This window comes from Centruroides sculpturatus, unplaced genomic scaffold (assembly GCF_000671375.1).
Source record: "Centruroides sculpturatus isolate CEXI.00-Female unplaced genomic scaffold, Cexi_2.0 scaffold198, whole genome shotgun sequence".
Classification (NCBI taxonomy): Eukaryota; Metazoa; Arthropoda; class Arachnida; order Scorpiones; family Buthidae; genus Centruroides; species Centruroides sculpturatus.
The window spans coordinates 618236-642486 of record NW_019384454.1 but is presented as its reverse complement, the minus strand read 5'-3'; the positions used below and the strand labels follow the sequence as shown (position 1 = coordinate 642486).

General features: G+C 27.3%; 1 protein-coding gene across 2 annotated transcripts in view; it reads right to left on the bottom strand.

Moving 5' to 3' along the window:
* Positions 1–204: 204 nt before the first annotated feature.
* Positions 205–24251, bottom strand: part of LOC111620635 (Kv channel-interacting protein 1-like) — a 39301-nt gene continuing 15254 nt past the window's right edge. Inside the window, exons 2-7 of one of the 2 annotated variants that reach the window (XM_023362609.1) lie at positions 1379–1503; positions 1236–1305; positions 1092–1162; positions 772–984; positions 607–669; positions 205–503 (exon numbers count right to left, since the gene is read on the bottom strand). In XM_023362609.1, the coding sequence (XP_023218377.1) occupies positions 483–503; positions 607–669; positions 772–984; positions 1092–1162; positions 1236–1305; positions 1379–1503 (563 nt within the window). In that variant the 3' untranslated portion in view covers positions 205–482. Of the gene's footprint in view, positions 531–606; positions 670–771; positions 985–1091; positions 1163–1235; positions 1306–1378; positions 1504–24251 lie in introns of both variants that reach the window. The other variant, XM_023362608.1, reaches the window with a different exon arrangement.

Genomic DNA, 24251 nt, shown 5'->3' with positions numbered 1-24251 from the left:
CGACGGTTTTTACGATTTACTAAATAAAGTGTAAATTTGTCTTAAAAGAAAAACATTTTAGAAGCATATTTTTCTTCTATAAAATATACAAAAATATCCGAAAGATAAAATTTTGATTAATTGTAAAAATATAGCGACTTTTACGATATTTGTTTAAGATAAACTCGTATAAAAAGAACTCTTCCCATTAAAATCAAAACCTCGTCAAAACATAAATAATTCTTTATTTTTCCGATCGGATGGTAGATTTTAAGACCGTAAAGGGACATCACAGTTATCCATTCGTTGGAGTGTCTCGGTCCAGAATTAATAGAAGAAGAGGAACGAGTGAGCGCACGTGGACCGTCTGACGCAACGCACACCAAAAAGGAATTTAGACGGAGATAGTAACAGGTACGCAGAGCCACAAATTGGATCGTACGGGAGAGTGGCTAGTCGACATCGTGGATAGAAACAGTTTCTTTTATCTTCGCAACTTCCGTTCACAGCACGGTGTCCAGTAACTGGAGAGATTTCAAAATGTTATCATCCTGCGTAGAAATATTTTAAAAACAGATTAAAAAGTAACTTATAAGTCAAATAATATTATCCCGTTATCAGTTGTACCTTTAAACAAGTCTCCACAAACATATCTCGAGTGACCACGCCGTCTTTGTTTAAATCTAACTTCTGAAATTTCCAAGAAATTAGTTTTGCATACAAATTTTGTATTAATTAACTAAACGATTATAAATGTAATTATCCAAGTTACATTTTTTAAAAATCACAAACCTGAAATACCCGTTCGGCGTGGCTTCGAGTAGATTCACCGTCGATGGACGGTGCGGCATATTCGCCCATCAGATTATGTATGGATTCGATGATGTGAGCCATTTCTTCTTTAGTGATAATGCCGTCTCCGTCCAAGTCGTATAAATGGAATACCCACTGAAGTTTCTCGACGGTCGTACCACGCAAAAGGGTCGAAAGTCCGACGACAAAATCCTAGGAAGAAACCAGATCTGGTAGTATAATAATGTTATAGAAAGTTCGCGTGTTTTAAACGTCCGCACTAATTACCGTTATTAAATGCAAGTCGAAAGGTCGCTCACCTGAAATGTTATCGTTCCGTTTCGGTCTTGATCGAAAGCCTTGAAGACGTAATGGGCGTACTGACTTGCGTCTGGAAAGAGAAGGAGCGGGAAGTCGGACCTTAGGAAGCAACGAAAAGGAGCCTTCCTTGAGGATTCCCTTACCTCCTTGAGGAAAGAACTGAGCGTAAATATCCTTCAGAGTGCTTTCGTTAACGATGCCGGTCGGACAAGCCTTTAAAGATGGAAAAACCAAGATTAAGAAGAATAAATGTAGAAACAACTTAATTTTATGTGATCGAACACACCTGCTTGAATCCCTGATACATAAATTTCAGTTCTTTCCGGTTGAATTTCGTTGTCTTGCAGAGGGCATCGATTCCCGCGGGTTTTCTACGTATAACAGGCTCCGAAATTTCTTCCGAATCGTGATCTACGTCGAAAAAATGAGGCAGTTTATTAGATATGTAAACAATGTACGCAAAGAATATTGCGTAAAACTTTGTAAGACTGAAAGAAATTTCCAATCTTTATGGCATCTCGAAGTATATTAAATGTGAAAAGAACGATCGAGCAGATTAGAAAGAAATTGGAGAAGACGATTTTTTGAAAGCAGATTTAACCGATCGAGGAAAGAATAGAATAGAAGCATTCCTTTTATACTTTAACCTCGTTTAGATACGATTTCGAGAGAGAAATTATTTCGCCTTAATGGCAATACACTTTAATAGAAACCAGAAGTACGGATTAGCCAATAAACCGTTAGAATTCCAACATATAGTCTAATAATTGCGTAGCATCCCAATTAGTGTCGCCATCTGCTGGCAAGAAATGAAAGTTTATTCATTGATATAAAACGGCTTCTCAAATAACGGAAGAAATATGGCGTGTAAACGACGGAAACGAAAGACGTCTACGATGCCTGTTTTCTTAGCCTCTTCCGTTCGAGACAGATGAAGGCCATGCATAAATATACCGACAACCACGCAATCGCAGTAAGAAACACTGTCTCTGTTATCCAAGACGTTTCTTTATTGTAAACTATGATATTCAAACTTTGATAATTATAGTCTACAAAATCTAAATACTGTATTTACATATACATATTTTTTTTACTTGTAAGAGATTTTCACTCCGATAAAAACAATAATTCATCTACAACAAAGGAATTTATAGCGGCTTATAGGCTAGTAAAACAATACTTCGGTGTTGACAAAATGATTTTGACAATAAGGTTTACGGCTTTAAAATGCTAATCAAAGAGAAAACTCTATTTTTCACCTAAAAGTAATTAAGCCACAATGACAATTATAAACCTCGACCTATGCCTATTTCTTGTTTAATTTTATGTGTACCGGGATTAACTGAAAAAGATCAATGATCGTGTTTCTTCCGAAAGTATTGTACTTAATACGAGCGATTATTTATCGTGACATCGCCACAATGCCGGGTTGCAATTTTTAATCGAATTTTAAATGTATTTAATTTAAAATATATGTTCTCTACCTCAAATTAGTATTGGCTCGCCTCTGTACATCATACTTTCTTGCTAGCAATAGAGTCGTATCGGTCATCTATCTAACTCCTTTCGGAGGTAAATGTTTGTATTGAAATAACATGACTTCCAGTTTGCATTGGAAGTTCGTATATAATTAATTAGGGCCTTCTGATATGTAATCTTTCCATATATGGTTGCGGCTTTCATCTATCTAACTCCGTTCTCGAGATTAAGGACAGACAGATAGACAGACGGACGACAATAGGAATTATAGGTCTATATTTTTTTCCAAATTGCAGCCCAATAATTAAAAAACTATTAATTAATTTGTAAGGTTTGTAGTTTTAAAGAGAGAATATGTTATCTCCTTAAATCGACGGATTTACATTTTATTCTGGAGGAAATAACAATATTTTTCATTCTTTAAAAACAGCATGCTGTATATGAACTATTTTTATAGATAATTTAAGAGCAGAATACGGATTAAAACGGAAATGTAGAAACACGTTATATAAAAAGAACATTTCATTAATTTACGTAGACTTCAACAGAATGTTTGTTTTATAAGGAAAATATTATTTCATGTAAATTATTTTTTTTTATATAAAAGTATGAAATTAATTTTGACAATCTGAAAGCTTTAGGTTACGTAAAATATTCGACACAAATTATGTAGGTCCTACTATTTTTTTATAGAGTCATATTGTTTAATCTATGAAACAAATGGACGAATAAAAAATTTTCATTTAAATTTAGTTTGAAATCAAAAACAAATGTACGACAAAGAATTTGAATAAGTATATAAAGTTTGTATTTTGTGATATTTTATGATACAAAAAATAAATTTCTTTAATAGGTAAATAGTAAAAATAAATCTTACAAGATTAAAATTGTTCGTTTCGTTGGTGTAGCCAATAGGGTTAAGGAAATATATTGCAATAGCATCCCCAAAAGAATAATTTTAGTAAAAAAATTACTTGTTGCTTTCAAGTTTGTATCAAATATAATAATGTATGCGGATCTAAGTTTATTTAAGAAAGGAAAAAATATTTTATATTTTATCTTAATTAGGGGAGACCGGGGCAACTTCGGCATGCGGNGGATAAATGATAATAATTAATAATATTATAAAACCGTCATTATAATGAAATAATATTTTTGTTTAAAGTGGAAATCTTCGTCTCAAATATTTCTAATAATTGAAATTTCTGAAACTAGAAAAGTATGATAAAAGGTAAAGTTTATTGAAAATAAATTTTAAATGATTATACACTTAATAAATATTTAAACTGTTCAAAGTTAAAATTATTTTGTTACTGGCTTTAATATTATTGGTTGAGAAATTGGATTAATCATTGAAATAATAAACTTATCAACTATAATAGAAAGTCTACGCTTTAAAGACACTAATATAACATAGACTAGACACGTCATTTTCCTCTTTACCTAAATAAGTTAAAACTTGAGACGTGATCCATCTTTCCAGTTTGTATGTTTTATACTCTATTGTAACAATGCAAGTCAAGATGAACATCCGAAGTTCAATTCTCGCCATTCGCAGGTTTAACTTCTATGTTATCTATACCGAATAACTTGTAATACTGTATATATCTTACATATTAAATCATTACGAGTGCAATGATATACATATAAGTAGTATAGATTTAAAAATTTTCAATTTTATTGATTTTACTATTAAAAAATAAGTTGTTCTTTGAACTGTGCATAGATAGGGTTGATTCTAGGCATCAACAAAGCAAGCGCATGCTTGGAGCTGCACATTTTGAAAAATCGCAAAAACAACTCTATAAAAAAAAATGAAGAAAATTTAATTCAAATTTTAAATCATATGTTTTGTATTTAAAATAAATAAAGAAATTGTATTTTTCTGAGTCAATCTGAGTTTAAATATGGGAGGAGCGACAAACAATTTTGTTTGCTTAGGGTGGCAAAATGTCTAGAGCCAAGATAAATGCATTCTTCCAACGTATCGGAGATTTGTCAAAACTATAATTGCTTTTAATCAAATATCAATTTGGAATATTGTAAAATGTACGGATTTTGATATTATTCAATATGAAAATTTCGGTCTTCAGAATATTCAACTTACAATTTTCTACAAGACCGTAAAATCTGTTAATTAGTTTTTTTAAATGCTAAAAATTAAGTGCAGTATAACTAATTTCCATATAATCGTATTATTGATTAAAATACTATAAATATAAATATATTTCAAATCCAAAAAATAGAATAAACACTAAAATAAATTACGTCCGTTTTCACATCTCGAGTCTCACGGTCAAGTCAACCTTTATCTGGAGGCACTCGTCTACTTCAATATACAAAACTTCTTTTAAAAGTTTTGTATATTGAAATATGAAAATACTTTTAATTTGATTTAACGTCTCTATTATTTTGTGAATAGTCATATTATATTTATGTATCTTGATGACTGTTAATATGTTTTTTTTAATATTTTTAATATTAGAATATTAGAATAAGAATTAGGTTTTTATTGAAAAGAATTGGTTAAGGGTATATATTTATTCGATAAATAGACAAATACACATAGAAATCCCATAATTTTTCTCTTTAAAATATAAAAATTTCTGTATATTCGTGAATTAAATTTCATACTTTTAAGTAATAACATTTTCAATTAGAGTATAGATCTGTTATTTTTTTCTATTTTTTGTTTCAATATATGAAATAAAATAAATTTATAATGCTTATTCTGAAAATAATATACAGTATAAACAGTTATACATAGTGACGGATTAATCATTAGGCTAAGTAAGCTTAGGGCCTAAATAAGCCTAGGAAGGAAGGAAACCGCGAGTAAAAAGAAATCAAGAAAACAAATGGTCTAATTGATACTTTGATACAACGATGTGTTATTTAACTTATTTAATGTAGCTTAGTGTCACTTCGTTCTATTTAACAAAAGGTGAAACGAGGAACTTTCTAAAGCTCGGCCTAAAGGCCCGAGAGGTAGTTAATCCATCGCCAAGTATAAAGTACAGAATCTGCAAACAAACCGTAGATGACACAGAAAGAGATATTCTGATAGCTTATAGTCTTAAGTATAGAAACCAACTGATTTTAAATAACGAATTTCTGTAGCTTATTATAAGGTTGTGGTTATTTGTAGTTTATGAACAATTAATACGACTTTTGTTTGTTAAGTCTTATTAATAACTTATCTTAGGAAGGAAATATCGAGGTGTTACTAAATAGAACTAATTTCATTCTAAATCTTTTCCCCTTAGGATGCTTTCCTCTAATACATTCTCCTTAATCAAGCCAAAAAGAAATTTCTAATTACGTTCCAAAATCATGCGTCTTTCTGAATCTCGATTTAATGCAATCTAATAAGGATCAACAGGGAATTGAGTGGAATTTCCAAGGAAAGAATTATTATAGAATTCATTAGAATCATTCTGATATATCGAATATTATTGTATTAATACTAAATATGTTTTATTCGAATTCAGAGTGTAATTAACAGTTAAAAAGCTTATATTTCTTTATAATTTTTATTCGGATTAATAAAATTTTTCCGAGCTTTATTTTCAATAAAGATTTTATTAAACAAATGTGTTTTATATTATAATTTACGAGCTCTTAAGACTGTAAATATAAAATAATATTCTTTCAAAATGAGAATTTATATATAAATGAATGTTTCTAAGTCAGAATTCTTTCCTTTTCAACCGGGCGTGTTCTTATACTTACAAATGATATAAGTTAAACATCTTATAAGTATATTAATGGATAGAAGTCACGAAATAGCCGAAAGAAAATGCTCACGAATTGCCAGTTTATAAGGACTAAGATTATTTAATCAACGTTTATCAATCAATAAAATTCTTCCGAATGATATCAGTGTAAAGAAATTCTAAAGAATATTATTTCTTTCATCTAAAATTTAAATTCAAAGATGATGTTCTTGATAGCCAATATCGGATGTTTCCTATTTATAATTTTATTACTTGCAAATTTTAAAGATTTAGAACAACTTCCCTCGGTAGATGCATTTCTCGGTTTTATTGATCTTGAAATTTCATGAAATATTCACAGTATCACGTGATTTTATCGTGGCATGATTTATTGAAACTGCTAAAAGCCTTATAACTGAAATTTTTCATTTAATAAAGCAAATGGTTGATTTAAAAGGGAAGATTGATATAAGACTTTGCTTTAAAAAATAAAAAAAAGTATCGAANAAATAAAATAATTTTAATTAAAACCAAGTCGAGTGAGACAATATACATTTTCATTTAAAACATTTAATATTAATATTGTACACAGGTTTGTTTAATTAAACTATGAAATAAGAGTTTTTAGCTATTAGAATTTTTTAGTAAAAAATCTAAGAGGTTTTTTTAAGGTAAAATCATTAGTTCTTATCCATTTGATTTTTATTTGATGATAAAAATTTAATTTTCATTAAAAATTTAATCAAAGGAATGTGACGATGTAATTCTATTATAATCGAAACAGGAAATTAAAAATGAATCTGTTCCCCAACAATCTTATTTTGCTACTTCAGAGTTATAATTATATCCGATTGTATTTCACCAAATAAATTGGCAATAATTTATGAGGATAATTAATTATCATTTTCTATAAGAACAACTTATAAAATTATAAAAATTACGCTCTTATTCCATTAATACAAAAGTTTATCGAAATAAATACAGGAAATTATAATTTATTAAGAAAAAATCAATATAACAAGTAAAAATTATTTCAATTTATTTTAAATCAATAAATAATAACAAAATTGTAGATGTATTGTAAATATTGTAATATGTTTCAAGTTGTTAATAATAGACGCGATTAAATTTTTTAAAAATAATTTAGAAAATTCTTTCAGACATTTATTCAACTAGTTTTGATGAAGAAAATTGACCAACAAAATGTATATCGTATGTATAGTCGATGCAACTAGAGTTAATTAGCCATTGAGTTATTTCATTTTTGCGTCTTTAATGAGTGAAAAAATTGTTTATGAATAGACATTACTCCCTTGGGTTTCATTACAAATTTAAAAAAAGGCGTATCGTCTTATCAATCTTCCCTATAGTACACTAAGGTGAATCAACCCAACGGCCAACTCTGGTTGCATCGACTGTAACTCGTCATCAGTAGCAGATCCCAAAATTACAAATGTTTGAATAATTATAAGTACTGTACAGTAGCTTTTATTAACACTTACAATACGATTACAGATGGTCCGATAAACTGTATTTGCCATCGTAAACGGTTTATAAAAATAACGTTTTCAAGTTCGAACAAACAATTAATTTTTTTAGGTCGATGGGAGGGGTTGAATTTCTGTTGTCCTCCTCTTGTATCTGCCGTCGCTAGTCATACTATTATTATTATTTTAGAAGCTTGGCAGAGAACGTTATTGTGTTGGAATTTCTAATAAAATTCCATTAATTTATCAATCAAATTAAATAAAATATTTTGATCAACCTATCCTATTAACGACAGTAAAAGGATATTTTCTGTTTTATGCGGTTTTCTCCAAACCATCCGGAACACCCTCCACTTTTTCGTTTCTATCAAACAATTTTGTCAATTGTTATCGTGTCTTTTGTTGAGATGATTAGTATATCCAATGTTTGTATTTTTAGTTTATTTTATTTTTTATCTGAACTAAACTTCTCTAAATTTTCTTTCAAGTCATATATTTCTACACCAAACATATCTTATTAATTCATTATTTTTATGTTAGAATAATTTTAGTCACAACTTTTATATTTTAGATTAGACAGCTTTCAGAGTTTCTCAAATTATAGTATAATAGACTCAATAGAGTAAATAAGGGTTAGATGGCGAACACATCTTATTGCTGCATAAACTAAAAGATAGCGCCACGTATTGATATTGTGTTAGTTGAAAGTCATACTTGCTGTGTATGCCATTTACGTGTAATTGCTGTAAAAATAGGTGAATAAATCGAATGTTTCTGTTTCTGATTTGTAGAATGTTTTACACATGTTTATGTTTACTATGGCCTTGAAAATCTTAAGATTAACGAACGAATTTGATTTCTTGCATATACTACTTTATAAGCTTGAATAATGAGTCTAACCAATAATCAGTCAAAAACCAGGGCTCGTCAATATACTGTTCACCAAATGACCCACACCTCTAAGGGTGAGATGGTAAATTAGCAGAAAATTATATTTTGTTTTTTCGAATCTGCTTTTCAGAAAATAGTAATACTTTGTTCGTTATTGTGGTTTTATTTTATTTTTTAAATTTTTATATGATTTAACAGTTCAAAAGTTCAGTCAGCTTTTTTTTTAAATTTATTTTTACAGTCAGCTTTCAGAACTTTTATTCACTATCTAACCCTGATTTATCCTGCATGAAAGTGTCTACATTCCAATCTACCTACTATTTAAATCTAAGCGAATGAAATTCAATCTGTCTAAATTAATTTGTTTCGGCATTTATCATCATTATGATACCATCATAGATAATGCTTTCGGATTTTCTTGTTCTCACTTTCTTGTTTCGAATAATTTAAAAATATTTTTCTAATGATATCCCTCTTACGCATGTTCCTCTAATGTTGTGAAAAATTTAAAAGCCGATATCCGAATTACGGAATGTAATGAATTTTTTTTTTTAGTTCTTAATTTTCGTCTTTGCTAAGTGAACATATAAATTAAGATATAAAATTTTCTAGTTGCTTATTTATTATAGTGTATTTTTCAAATTTACTTACAATTACTGAAGATGAAATCAGCTGAAATAAACTTTTACGTATTACAATTATTTTCTCATAATAGAACATTAATGTACAGTACTGTATAGTACGTATACGTATTATTTTGCAATTCCCTTCTATATTGATAATAGTTTATAATAACGCACTACAGAGAATTTATTTCTTTAAAAAATATCTGGAAACTATTATACACGTCTATAAAATAAATAATATTTAAATATAGGCTATATTATTAACAATTTTTTAAATTAATTCTTTGGAAAATTACTACACATTTATATTTAGTCCACAGGAATATATTTTGAAATTCCTGTTACAACTTATTCTTTTCAGTATGGATACTATAAAATATATAATTATATCCGGTTCAAACTGGCTTTAAATACATAAATTATCATACATAAAGATAAATCCAGATATCTATCTTCGAAACTGTAAAACATGATTAGGAAATGATGTGAAAATATTGCATAGAATGATAAGCCGAGCTGCTTACTGTAAGTGATAATAAAGAAGTATTCGCGAAGAATGTATATTAGTTTTCATTCAAAACAGATGAAAGTGGATAGAAGATTAAATTGATCAAGTTACCCGAATAAGTAATAAACCAAAAATGTCGTTGAATTTCGTAAAAGTAAAGTAAACAAAGAAATTCCTTTAATCATTCACCACAAAACTGTATCAACATATAAGTTTATTAAAGAATAATTTAAAAAAGTCATTTCGTGTTTACTTACGAAATGTTAAAACGACGGAAAAAAATAATAAAATAAATAAAAGTAACTTTACTAAAATTTTTTTACCTAAAAGCTTATGGCTATAATTTAAAAATTAAGGCAATAATTTTAAAAAATTACGTTAATCAACTCGATGCGAAAGAAAAAGTAATGAACAGAATACAAATTAGTTTAAAGTATTACATATAGTAAAAATAACAAATATTGAATCATTAACATGACTAAAATAGAATACTAATTAGAAACTATTACTGTGAATAAAATAATTTACCTTAAATAATGTAAATAATTGAACATATATCAAAATTACTATTAACATTCTGAATATGTTCAGAACGATGTGACTTGTTTATTTTATGGTAATTTTCTATCAAAATAAATGAATTACTTAGTTTATTTTTATATATTATCTTGGAAATACTCACAGAAAAAATGAATAACATCGAAAAAGTAATGAAAAAACTCAAAAATAATTTTACAATGTTTACATATTTTATTAGTTTAAATGTTGCTGTGTTATTTTAAATAAATGATTGGGCTACAATTTAAAAAAATTGTAGACCCATAAATTCTCACTGTCGTTTGTCTGTCTGTCCGTCTGTCATTCAAAATCTCGAGAACGGATTTAGATAGATGAAAGTCGAAACCAGATATAGAAACCTTAGGGGCAGGAGGCCCCGATTAATGAACCTCTAATGCAAACAGGAAGTCATGTTATTACAATTCAAAAATTTTCCGTAAATGGTGTTAGATGACAGGAACTACTCTATTGTTAAAGGGAAAGTATGATGTACAGGGGCAAATCACTACTAAATTGAGGTGGAGAGCATATAGTTTAAATTAAATAAATTTAAAATTCGATTTAAAAAAAAATTGTAGCCTGGCATTGTGACGATATCACAATAGATAATTGCTCATTCTAATATAAAAACTTTAAATCCTTAAACACAAATTGTACAAGTGTTAGTTACCAATAATAATAATAATAATTGTGAAACAAAGAGAGGTGGTTTTTTTAATAATTAATGTAAACATTTATACAATCTCAAATTTATACAATAACCACTTACAATTGAGGTCTTGTAAACAATTATTGCATTTAGAAAAATGTTTTATTCAATAACATACTTCTTTTTTACAATATGCATTTCGGCAAATAAAATATAAGGGATATTTTTACACAAGTAATTTATAATAATTTATAAATTGTAACCTTTACGTAATTTAAAATTTTTATAGTTCAACTGAAGAGGGCCAAACTATTTATTTGTCAAAATGCATATTGTAAAAAAGAAGTATGATATTGAATAAAACATTTTTCTAAATGCAATAATTGTCTACAAGGTGTCAATTGTAACTGGTTATTGTATAAATTTGAGATCATCCCGTAATTTCAAACACACTATTTTAGTGTTTATATTAATTACAAATTGCATATTTAAAAAGTCGAAAATAAAGAAAAGAAAAAAAGTTTGTTCATTAGTAATTTTCTAAAAAATTTATTTTTATGTCATTTAGCTTTACATTAAGAATTATTGTGTCGATAAATTTTTATTTATTTATTTATTTAAACTAAGTATTTAATAAAACTAGATTTAAATAAAAATACTGTATTTTATTCTCTTGTAATTGCATTATTTTTACCTTTCCGGCTATCATATATAACAGAGGAAAAGTGTGGCGATCGGTAAAATATGACCTGCAAAAATTTTTACACTTTTGGACTCATGGCATCTTGAAACGTCGATAAATTAAAAAAGGGGGTTTGTTATTGATATATGTGTACGTTTGCGTGTGTGTGCGCCAAGGGAGTAATTTTGTTCACCCTCTTTGACACTTAATTCCTATGCCTTTTGTCAAGAAATTCCCAAATTTTGCAGAGTGGTTTGTGTATTAGGGAATTGATGCTATTAAATTTTGGTGATTAAAGATCGAGAGAGTGGAAAGGTAGAAGGGACCATGTGTCATATCGGTCTTAATGAAGACTTTACTCGTGATTATTATTTACAATTTTTTTTTTATAAAACTTGCCTTTACCCTCAAAATTAAGCTTTTAGCCATTTTATAATAATAATAATAATAATAACATAAAAACTTTTAAAATAAAATATCATAACAGGTGACGCCACACACACAGTTCTAAATGTTGTTGTTTTGAAAGTTATGCAACTCTTTGCTAGCTTTTAAATTATAGTAACTTAATACAGTATTCAAATACAGTCAAACCTCCGAACAACGGTCATTAACAGCAATATTAAAAAAAAAAAAAAAAAAACTGGCCGCTGTTTAGAGATGATCGTTATTGGAGGTTTGACTGTATATTTAATAGCATCTTTTAGATATCAATGCTTATAATATTGTTACAATTAATATATAGTAGGCCTATAATTCTTTAATGCATCAACTCATTTATAATTGATATTAAAAACAATAGACAAAATCGATTTAGTGAAATTAATAATTAATATCGAAAAAGCTTGACAAGTAAATGATTATTATTACAAAATGTAAACAGAATATATTGAAAGTAGTACAGTACATATTGACAATGGAAACTTGATTATCCGAACTTGATGGGACCTGGGTTCTTTCGATGCACGAAATTTGGTATAATTTTGAAATTCGTTTGTTTTTGTGTTTTGGGTACATCGAACACCCACATTTAAAGTTTAACTATAAATATTACTATAAATATTGTAATGAATTACTGTATTACTGTATGTTTTGAGTAAATTAATTAATTAATTTACTCAAAATATAACGTAATGTTACATGTATGGTTAATTTTGTGACGAACAATCGACAGATGACGAAGGAATTTCCAGTTACGTAGAGTTTGGTCTCTGTGTATTATACTCAGTATTGTGTTCAACGCTGCATGTTCTATTTTTTATTTTTGGAAGACCGCTTCGGATAATCGAGTTTCTACTATATCTGTTTACGATAGATTGATTATATTACGCTCTGTTCAGTAACTGAAATTATCTTATTTATCTTAAGATAATTTCGAATGATTTAAAAAATACACATTACTTCGAGATTTTACAATTCGTAAGTTTCTCGACTATCATTAGATCTTTATCAGAAACATAGAAAAAATATAAGTAAGTTTTCCTTTAAATTTTATAGAATTTGAATTCAATAACTGTAATATTTGTACTTCTGTATTTCACATTACAACATATATACATATATATTAATTTGTTAACTTTTCAACAGATAAAAATCGACGAAAACTAAAATTTGAATTTGATTTGAAATTTTCAGTTGGAAGCACAGTCATGATATGGATTTGTATCTGCAACTAGTAAAAAAGCGAGACAAAAATGATAAGATTTCGAGTCGATTATTTGTGTAGTATATTTATTGTAATAACAATAAAAGTCAGGTGAATCGAAATTGGATTCGAAGATGATTTTTATGTTAGTATCGTGATCAGACCGAGCAGCCATTCGACTTAACGCGGTAACAACGCATTATGGAATCTGATTTTTTTTATTATTGTAATGTTACGTTTATCGTTAAATTCATTTCGTATATTAATTTTCTCAAATAATGGACAAGTTTTTAGAATATTTTGCGTTTTGCTTCTTTCTTCATTTTGAAATGATTGATTTTATGTTAGGATGAAAACTTTCTTAAAGAATTATACAGTATAAAACAGAAAATATTAAATAAAATTTCAAAGAACAATTGCTACTTCATATTTGAATGTGGTAATTTTTTATTAATAACTTTTTGTTATATGTTTAGGAACTTATATATTTTCCATTAATAATACCGAATTTATTAATCATACGTTTTCCTAAAAACATTAATCAAAAGCTCTTAAAAAATCCAATAACTTACAAGATATAGGCCTAATAAGCATTTTATTCTTCCTATTAAAAACACATTTTTAAATTTTAATTATAATGAATTTTAACGAACATTTAATTTCACAAATAAATTACATAATTTTTTAAATAAAATTTTTATACATTTAACTCTAAAAAGTCTAAAATTCGAAATATATTTTTACTATAATCATTTTAAATTATTAAATAAAAATAATAATATTATTTTTTGTTCTTATCAATATCTAATCAATGACATTAAAACCACTGAAATTTCATCATTTATTATGACAAAAATGCAATTTCTTCTTTGTATTGACTTTATGAAATGATATTTAATTTAATCCAATGCGTTCATTAATATTGAATTGCATCTCATAAACTTTTCTTTTGTGAAAACTGAAAAAAATGGAGAGATTTCTAATTTTTATAAATTTATTATTATCCTTTTATGAATAAATTATAAATATCTTCTATTACAGAAATATTTTAAATAAATATACTTCTTTCCTAAGAAGAACATATTTTAAAGTGTCGATAAAACTGGAAAAAAGTTTCATTTCGAATAAGATATAAAATTTATAAATGATAAATAAAACGTATGCGTTTGTTTATATCAGAAATTCCGAGGAAATGATTAAATTAAGAAAGAAATAAATTCAGCTTATACAATATTTTATGTTCTATAATGTAAAACAGAAATATTCTTGCAATGTAAAAATTTGATTCGATTTGATAGCGAAAAAATTGTATTCTACGTTTAATCTTATAATGTTACTAAGAAAAAAATTGTAAAAAAGTTCTAATAAAAGTCAACCAAGAGAAAAAAAATGCAAGAGAAAAATACCAAGAGAAAAACATGCAAAAATTTGCAAATTATCAATATATAGATATATAATTTCAAAAAAATATATCAAAAAATCTATTCGAAAGTTTCCAAACGTATTTAATATTTGAAACGAAAAAAGATCAAATTTTACTGTTGAAAAATTTATTTTTAATTTGGTGAAAACTAATCTCTTGTAGTGAATAAACTTCAAAAATATATATTTCGGTAACTTTTACATTCTTCTTTTGCACCGATTTCATCAAATCAATCTGTCTAGTGCTGTGTTGTTTACGTTGACAAAAGACGGATTTATTAACGTTAATAACTGTTGCTTTCGGCATCAATAGTTGAATGCATCCAAAAATTAATACCATTAAGAAACAGTCCCAAAAGGCCCGTTACAACGTTTTAAGATAGCAATAAAAACATCAATCTTTTATTTAATATTAAGATATTTATATTTTAAAATCAAATTCAACTAAATTTATAATCGCGTTTTCTTTACTTTAATGTAAATTATTTCTAATAAGAGTTTAGTAATGTAATAATAATTTATTCATGTATGTGAGTAATATAGACTATAGAGGAGAAGGTGGTATTATGGAACACTGCGGGTATTATGGAACCACCCCATTTCGAACTGATAATAAAGGCGAACTGTAGCAGAATGTGGCTGAACTGAACTAGGCAGACATCCATAGCAAGGGGAAAACCCGTTTTACTTCGGTTAAACGGTTGTCTGCATTTAATCAGCAAATTTGTTTTTTTTTTCAAAATTCGCAAGTTTTGAGTGCTAAATGAATTTAATTATTTTTAAAATATAAATCGTGTAGTTGTAGGTTCACTGGTACACGTATTCCGTTCCAGAGACATAGGGGTACATATTAATCTGTATGATGTTCATGTTTTTTAAATTTTGGTCTTGACAGACATAAGTTAATTCAAGATGGCGATGCGTGAAATATGGACCCCATTGGTGCTTTTACAGTAATATGGAACGCAACTCCTCCGAACTTTCTATTTGCAAGCAGACATTCATCCGGAGCAATTTGTGAAAAAGACACTAGGTAGAAAGCCAATTCTTCTTGAGAATATCGAAAAAGGGCTGCTGGAATATATATTGTTAATGGAGGTCATATTTTTCTATTATAAAAGCATTTTTGCGATAAAATACATTGGAGTAAATAATTTGGTAATTATTTAACATTTTTTGTCCTTTCCTATTTGTTTTTGGCTACATTAAAGCATTTTTTTGAAAATATACAGTAAGGTTCCATATTACCACCCGATTTTCTCTAAGCCTACTTTCGGACTTTTTGTACAAAAGCCTTCAAAAACCATACTTATAATTACACTAGCGAAAAATCCAATTAGGAACATTTAGTTTACTAGTTACCAGTACTTTTCGCACAAAAAATGTGGGTGTAGTTATGATACCTTATTTACAATTCACTAAAATGTAATTGGGGTTCCATAATACCACCTTCTCCTCTATATTAAAATATTTTAAGTATTAAAAACTTTATTTGATATAAAAATCACTATGTGCTAGTAATGCTTAATTAACCACTTCGGTCTTCCCCCCGACATTTTGCTACTAGCAGTAGTCTTCTACCGAAATTCGATGGAGGATTTTACCACCACGAGCTTCCTCCCTGTCTACGTGCCTGTTACTAAGGCATAATGCATTTTTGAGTTTGTAATTTCGTTACAATGCGATATTTAATGAAAGTTTTGTGTTTGTTTTAAACAAAGAAAGAAAAATGATTTTTTTTAACTCTGAAAAAAGTTTAACATGTAGATTTAAAGTTTATGAATCGTAATGACATAATCTATATGTCTAACTTTTATTTGTTGCTATACTCTAAAACAATAAATATTCTAGACAAAATTTCTTCGTGAAACAAAATTTGGTTAAATTAGTCTTGCACTATCTAGTGTATAAAGTTGTTTGTATAAAATGTTACATTTTTAATGACGTAATAACAAAAATATTTATTTTACTTTCGGTTATAGTATTTTATTTAATTTGATCTTTACGTGTTACTTTTAACACCATTTTAGTTACAATAGTCGATTAATAAATAAGATCTTTCACGGCATTGTTTGACAAATTGTGTGGATAAAAACAGATCACCAGTAGTAGTCACGAGTGTCTAGTCTCATTATTATAAACCAAGAGAATAAAAGACACTCGATGCAATATTCTCGTCTTTAAAAGGTCGTGTTAACGATTTTTTGAAATAGAAACAATCAATTCAGTGAAGTATTGTGAAATCTTATGAGCACTTAAGTATTTTCAAAGTAAGGCCAAAAAGAACAATATCTTCTTGCATCACAGTAAAGCAAGACTACACTACAATAAGAAAACAGCGAAGGCTCTTAAGAAGTTGAAGTTAAAGGTTGTTCTGCACCTCTTACAGTTCAGATTTGGGGCCATTAGACTTCTGATTGTTTGTAAAATTAAAGAAAAGATTGAAAAATCAACGCTTTTCGTCAGATGCCGAAGCTCAGAACTGTCATAAAGGAATGGATAAAGGAAAAACCAGAAATCTTTTCATGCAAGAAATACAGAAAGAGATTGAACTTTCGGGAAAATGTGTTACTGTAAATGTTAATTCAAAACTTTACCTTTTCCCAAACTAATTTTATAAAAATAGAGAACCTGCGTATCAATCAACCTTCGAATATTACGAATAATTTCTGTTTTATCCATTACATACTGGTCCTAACCATCCTCAATCGATTTGGCAAAAACAATAAAGAATAAGAATTATTCTCGAAATATCTTGACTTTGATTCCGGATTCTTCATAACGGAAATAAAATTTCTTACGCGTAATACTCAGCACAGAATTCTTTTGCAAAACCAACACACATACAGGTTATGTAGCAGAAATCAATTTTTCTCTTATAGACAAGTCCAAACTGAATTGACTAGAACGAAGGAGCGATAAGAACAACAATCCTAAACGAACTTTTCACGAAAAATAGTAAAATGCTAGATCGAATTCGAAGCAGTAGAAGAATACCTTACGATGCAACATTCCTGCAAATCTTTTATCATATGTTCGGGAGTTATTCTGATTTTTGAGACGATTTATATATTGTTTATTATTTTCGAATTTTAAACCAATTACGTGGCATCGATTACAATAATTACATCGTTGATGCATTCATTTTAATCAACATTCCTATAAAAAGGAAAAATTGTTGTGATAATACCCGTAGTTTAAATATAATTTATGAAATTGCTTAATGGAAGTCATTTCGATTTTAAAATACAATTTTTTAAAGCCTTTCTTTAGAATTGGCAAATTAAAACCAATAACTATAAAAAATATAAATGCTGATCTGGGAAATTAAGTTGATTTTTAAATGAAAAAATTAAATTAAATTGAATTTTACACGGGTATATTCTGGATTACGTTGCCAATTTCAATTTTTTTCAATAACAATAGTTCCGTCTTGAAACGTAGACCTAAACGAAGAACAGTAAACGAAATTCTTACTTAATTATAGACCTACACGAAAAAAAAAAAAAATCAAATTTTGGATCGGATTCAAATCCGGCTTCCTCATACAGCTAGGACCTTCGCGACCGACGTGTAGAAATTAATTGAAAAGAAAAAAATTAGCAATGTAAAAAATTAAATAAGGATTATTCTATTAATATATCTGTTTTAACGTTTTTACTCATTTATTTATACTCTTTGTATGATGATAAATATCTTTAGGTTCTTTATAATTAAAGTACTGTAAATGTAAACAAAAAGAAAGTTAAAATGAGACATTATTTCATTAATATTGTTTTCGGTATTACAACAAATTGATTAATAGACCGTTAACTTATAACTAGTAATTTGTACGATTTATGATTTATTATTACAAGATTATTCGTTGTAATAGATTGATAACTAACAACTGAGTAGTTGGCGTGGCATGTAACTCATTAATATAACACTTATTGGCAAAACAAAATTAATGAATAGTTTAACGTTTATAATTTAGAAGCGCAACTTTCAAGACTGTTTAAAATTCAAAAAATTCAGAAATCTAATCTTCTTAATTAGATTTTATGACAATCGTACACCCCTCGAACTCTTAAATCGACAGTCCATCACTACAGCATACGTATTTCTTGTTATATAAGATAATATAGATAAATTCGAAGTGCGAATGATGTTTGGTATAAAATTAATATATATATATTAATTATATATATATATTATAATTACGTATACATATTATCTTTAAGTTTAGAGAGAGGTCAGATGAATGTTGCATATATTTACTAGGGAACTGATGAAATATTAAAGATATTGATCGCGTTGACATTAAGAATTTTCGACTTTTCAAATCTTACTCTGAAAATAAAAAATAAGATGCCTAACTTTTTGACGAGAACGACTTAAAAGTTCACTTCCGGATATAAGCATAATGCGGTGAAATACTGTATCTCAGAATATCAATTTTGCTAATTCTATTGAAGATATATTTGAATAGACTATTTAGTTTATCTTAACTTTATTTATGATAATAGGCGTGACTATCATTTATAATTCAAATTAATTTCCATTTGTCGAATGCTGCGTGGTTGGTTTTAACTAGTCTTAGTAAGTATCAAATAGCTAACTGTTCATTTAAAAAAAAATTTAATTAAATTATATCATTCATCATAGATTAATTATCTTGACTATGCCTTTCTTAAATTTTTATCTGAGATATTTTGATAAAATTATTCATGTTAATCATTTATCCTTTGTTATAATAATTAATTATCTTAAAGTAACTACATTTATTTGTAATTATCTTATCTTAATTTTAAAGCATTTAATTGGAACATTATCCATTAATTGAATAATTTTGTAATTACATTGATCAAAATGCATTCTTTATCGCTATCCGTTAATATTATAAATTGTGTTATATTTCTTCATAGTTTTTATATTTAGTGTTGGCTCTTTTTATATTATTTTGAATCATTTTTAATTCGGTTTTGTACTTTTATTCGGCTTAATATATATATTTTTTCTGGAGTGAATATTTACTTCTAATGCAAAGGTATTTCTCATCCTGCCACTTCTCATTTCATTGTTCTTTCATCAGCTATGGTTTGTTTTGTTATTAATTGCTTTCTCTGTTCGTTTAATCTGATACTCTGGTTTTCTTTCTGTTTGCACGTATGGCCATTATCAAGTACTCGAAAAATACGCTTATCACCTCTGCATGCTCTTAAGCTAACGTTTCTAAATCCTTTTAGATATACCATCCCATCATCTAAATTTTAAGTGATCGCAGCAAAGTTCATCTTCTTCTTAAATGTTAAATATAAAACAGCGAAAAAAATATTAAATTTTTCGTTTTAATATAATATAAAACAAAAGTAAAAACATAACTGTATCGTTATATTCAGCAAATCTAATTATAATTAAATGTATTTTAATGTAAAATTGTTTTCATAAGTTATTATGTTTTAAATAAAATATCTTTGAAAGTCCTCACGGACATCGAGTGAAAAACGCTACGCTTTACCAGCTTTAAAACTAAAATATTTTATTTTTTATTTTGAAATAAAATCGAGAATAAGTGAGAGTAAAATATTCTTCCTATTCCATAGATTATTAAATGTATTTCAAAAAGAGAAGTTATTAATAGAATAAAATTAAAATCTTTATTCGCTTTACCTATTCAAACAAATTCTTTAAAACTTTATTAAAAACATTATTTTTTTTGTAATATGTGTCAAAGTATATCAAACATCTTGAACAGATTATTTTTATTCGCCGTCTCTAATTTTCAATCCTTGAGAGCAAAAACGACAATCTCACTAGCCGAATTTCTGTACTAATTGGTAACAGCAAGTCATTAGCAAGAAGAAAAGAATCAAACCCAAGTGCTCTTTCACCTTACAAATTGTCAACATAAATATCTGCTGAAATTTTATAAAGCAGTAAATTTAATAATTAAAAATTGACTTTTGTAAAATAAATTACATTTAATCTTTTACAAATTAAAACATTTATTTTTAAATAATTTTTATTAAATTATTTATTATAACAGACATTAACTGTTTCTTTTCCTTCGAAATTAAAGCAATCAGACAATAGCTAATGTAAATTTATATTTACTAATTAAAAATGTTATTTTAAATAATTTTAATAATTTAATTTATATTTTAAAATCAAATCTACACGTTCGAACAAAACTTTATTAAAATGTAACCGTAAAATAAAACAATAATGTAACTATTCCAATACAATATTCCAACATACAAAATTTATATTTAATGCTTACTATAATTGGAAGTTTGTTTTTCATTAATCTTTCTTCCAGTTTTATTTCTTTGAATAAGTAGAGTTAAATTAAAATATTTAGAAAACAGAAAATTCAATTTATTAAAATTTCGCATGTGTTGATATTAGCTTTTCTTTTACAAAATATCCCTACAGGAATATCACAATTTTCAATAAATTATTTAGAACATGATTTCTCAATCTGTTGAAGTTATAAAATACAATTCTAAATAAATGAAAATAACTAAAACTTTATAAAGTTCTTTAAGTTTATGTCAATATTTAAATAAACCAGCACGAGTTGCTCAACTTTCCCGGCAACATTTAAAATTTTGGTGGCGCCATCCGTTATCATATTTTATTTTAAAACTTTTTACATTTTTAACTATTATAAAATGGCAAAAAAACTTAATTTTAAAGGTAGGGACGAGTCTTATAAAAAGTTGTAAATGCTAATAACGAATAAAATCGTCATTAAGTCCTATTCTACTGGAGATACACACGATTCCAACCCCTTCTACCTTTAACCCTCAAAATTTAATAGTAATAAAAGAACAATAAACAAACCTCCCTGCAAAATTTCAAAAATTTTCGACAAAAAGCACAGGAGTTATTAAGCTATAAATACAAACAGGTGAATAAAATCGTGCTCCCCCACACACATTAACATCCATCCATACATACAGAAATTACCTCCGAATTTTTTTTTTTTTTTTTTTTTTGCATTTTTCGACGTTTCAAGGTGTCCTAAGTCCAAAAATGTAAAAATCTTCGGGGGGATCATTGTTTGATCGATCGCCATACTTTCCCTCTGTTATACGTAACAGCCTGAAAAGTAAAAATCATAGATTTGCACAAGGTCAACAGTAGCGGATTAAGACTTTCAGGGCACCTTGACACAGAATAATTTGGATCCCTCTCTATAATTTTATATAATAAACTAATAACATTTAATTGGAGCTTTAGAATTATTTATAAATTACCGTATATTTCAGCATATAAGAAGACCTTCAGCTAAGACGAGGTATAAATTTTCGTCAAAATTTTATAGTTTTAGCATATATGTCCTATAAGACGATCCTCAAGCTATCAACGGCCTATGAATTTGGTTTAGATCAGCGATCATCATCTGGATAATAATACTGTATAGCGTATACAGAATTATGTCCTATTCGTAATTTTTCGAATAAAAAAATTTTATTTTCTTGCATCTGGCAGCACTGCCTTGCTATTGTTGCAAACATTCGCACTGATTCGGGCATTCGAGTAATGACCTTGATTATTCACAAAAACGTCGTACTGGCTATTTTATTTTGTGAACATACCCTATTCTCTACTAGTTACGGTTTGTCCGTTTTTTTACAATGGTTTTAATTTATATAAATTTCAATCTAATTTTTTTGTGTCTGTCCTATAAGATGACCCCGGATTTTGGGGGCCTTCTTTTATGATTCAACTATCGTCTTATCTGCGGAAATATATGATATAATATACAATTGCAACGGTACAATTGCTTTATTTTTCCAATTTTGGTGTCTTCGAGACCCGGTGCTCCTAGGCATGTGCCACAGGTAGCTAGTGAATAATCCGTAATCCCAAATCAGTATTGCATATTTTATTTAGAATTTCACGAAAATTTATTATTAACGTTAAAAATATTATTTTTTCGATTCGACACAAGTTACAACATAAATTATTCAGTGAAAGAAAGAGTAATAGAGAAAAACTTTAGTAAAAAAAATCGGCAATTTAATGTGAAAAAATATAACCTATGAATCAACGATGAGTTTGGTCATTATAGAATTTTGAATTTCTAAAATATATATCGCAGAAACTATGTATAAAAACATGATTTCGAACTAAATAAATTAACTATCTAATCTAAAATTGCATTAGTCCTCTGGTTAAGCTTGTTTATACGAATATCAATATTCAATTGAATCAATGCATATTGTATTACACGAGTAATACAATGAACAAAATAAATTTGACAACTATAGTGTTGTTTTTATTAATTCACACAAGGTTAAATTAAGCTTAAATTATTTTCAGGCGATATACCAAGAAAAATAATCCCAAAGAAATAAATTACAGTATATAAAAAATACTGTAATCAAATGTTAAGTTTTTTTTATGAAAAAGAAAAAAATTTTAAAAATTTTAATTAAGAAAATTTATTAAATCATTTGGAATAATTAATTACTGATTATTTATATAAACCACAAATTTATATACAAATTTTTGTTCAAATTGGTACTAAAATATTAGAATAATTATAAATTTATTATAAAATAATAATATAAATAAGTTATTTGATACAAATAATCGCTGTGTATATAATACAAATACAAATAAAGGATGAATTCATGAACGTTTTGGTCGTTATAAGGTATAAGAACATTTGAACTTATTTACAAAACATGTCATTAATTTGCGTCGTTATTTCACAACACTTTCGTGAATCTATTTCTAAATTTGTAAAATCACTTTCGTATACAGTAATATTTTTATAATGAAAAATTTAGAAAATTTATGATTATCTTAGTATTTTTTATATTTTATATCAATAAATAAAATTATAAATAACGTCTGGTAAATTTCTAATAAGATAAATATCTATTTTTAATCCACTAGCATTAATATTTGAAAAATTTTTAAATTAATGAAGTTTAAATGCATTTTTATTTATATTTCTATGTACCAATAATTAATAACAATGCTATACAGTGAGTTTTTGTTACAGTTCCATCCCAAGCAACACGAGAACTGTAAGAGTGATTGCTAACACAGAAGAGACGTTTATTTTTCAAGACCTGATGCTGAAGATTGATTGTTTACTTCAATTGAAGAAGATACTATCCTTGCAAGCAGGGAAAAAAATAAATCGACTACACTAGCAATTTTCATTTATAGACATTTTTTATTTTGATCGAGATTTAAAACATTATTATATTAATATTTCTGAGCAGTTTACAGTTATTTTATAGCAATATAATATATACTAAACGTTTGACACAATAACTTTTTATGTAACGTAATCACTTTACGTATATTAGGCCTATATGCCATTTCAGAAAATGTTTATCTTATTTAACTTTTGTATATCCTAAACTTTATTAATCCAATGCGAAAATAAAAATAGGCTTTAAACGATAATGTGTCGATGGTGGCATTCAAGTTTTCGGATTATTTTTAAAATAATAAAACTGACAAAGGCAACTTTATAACAAACTTA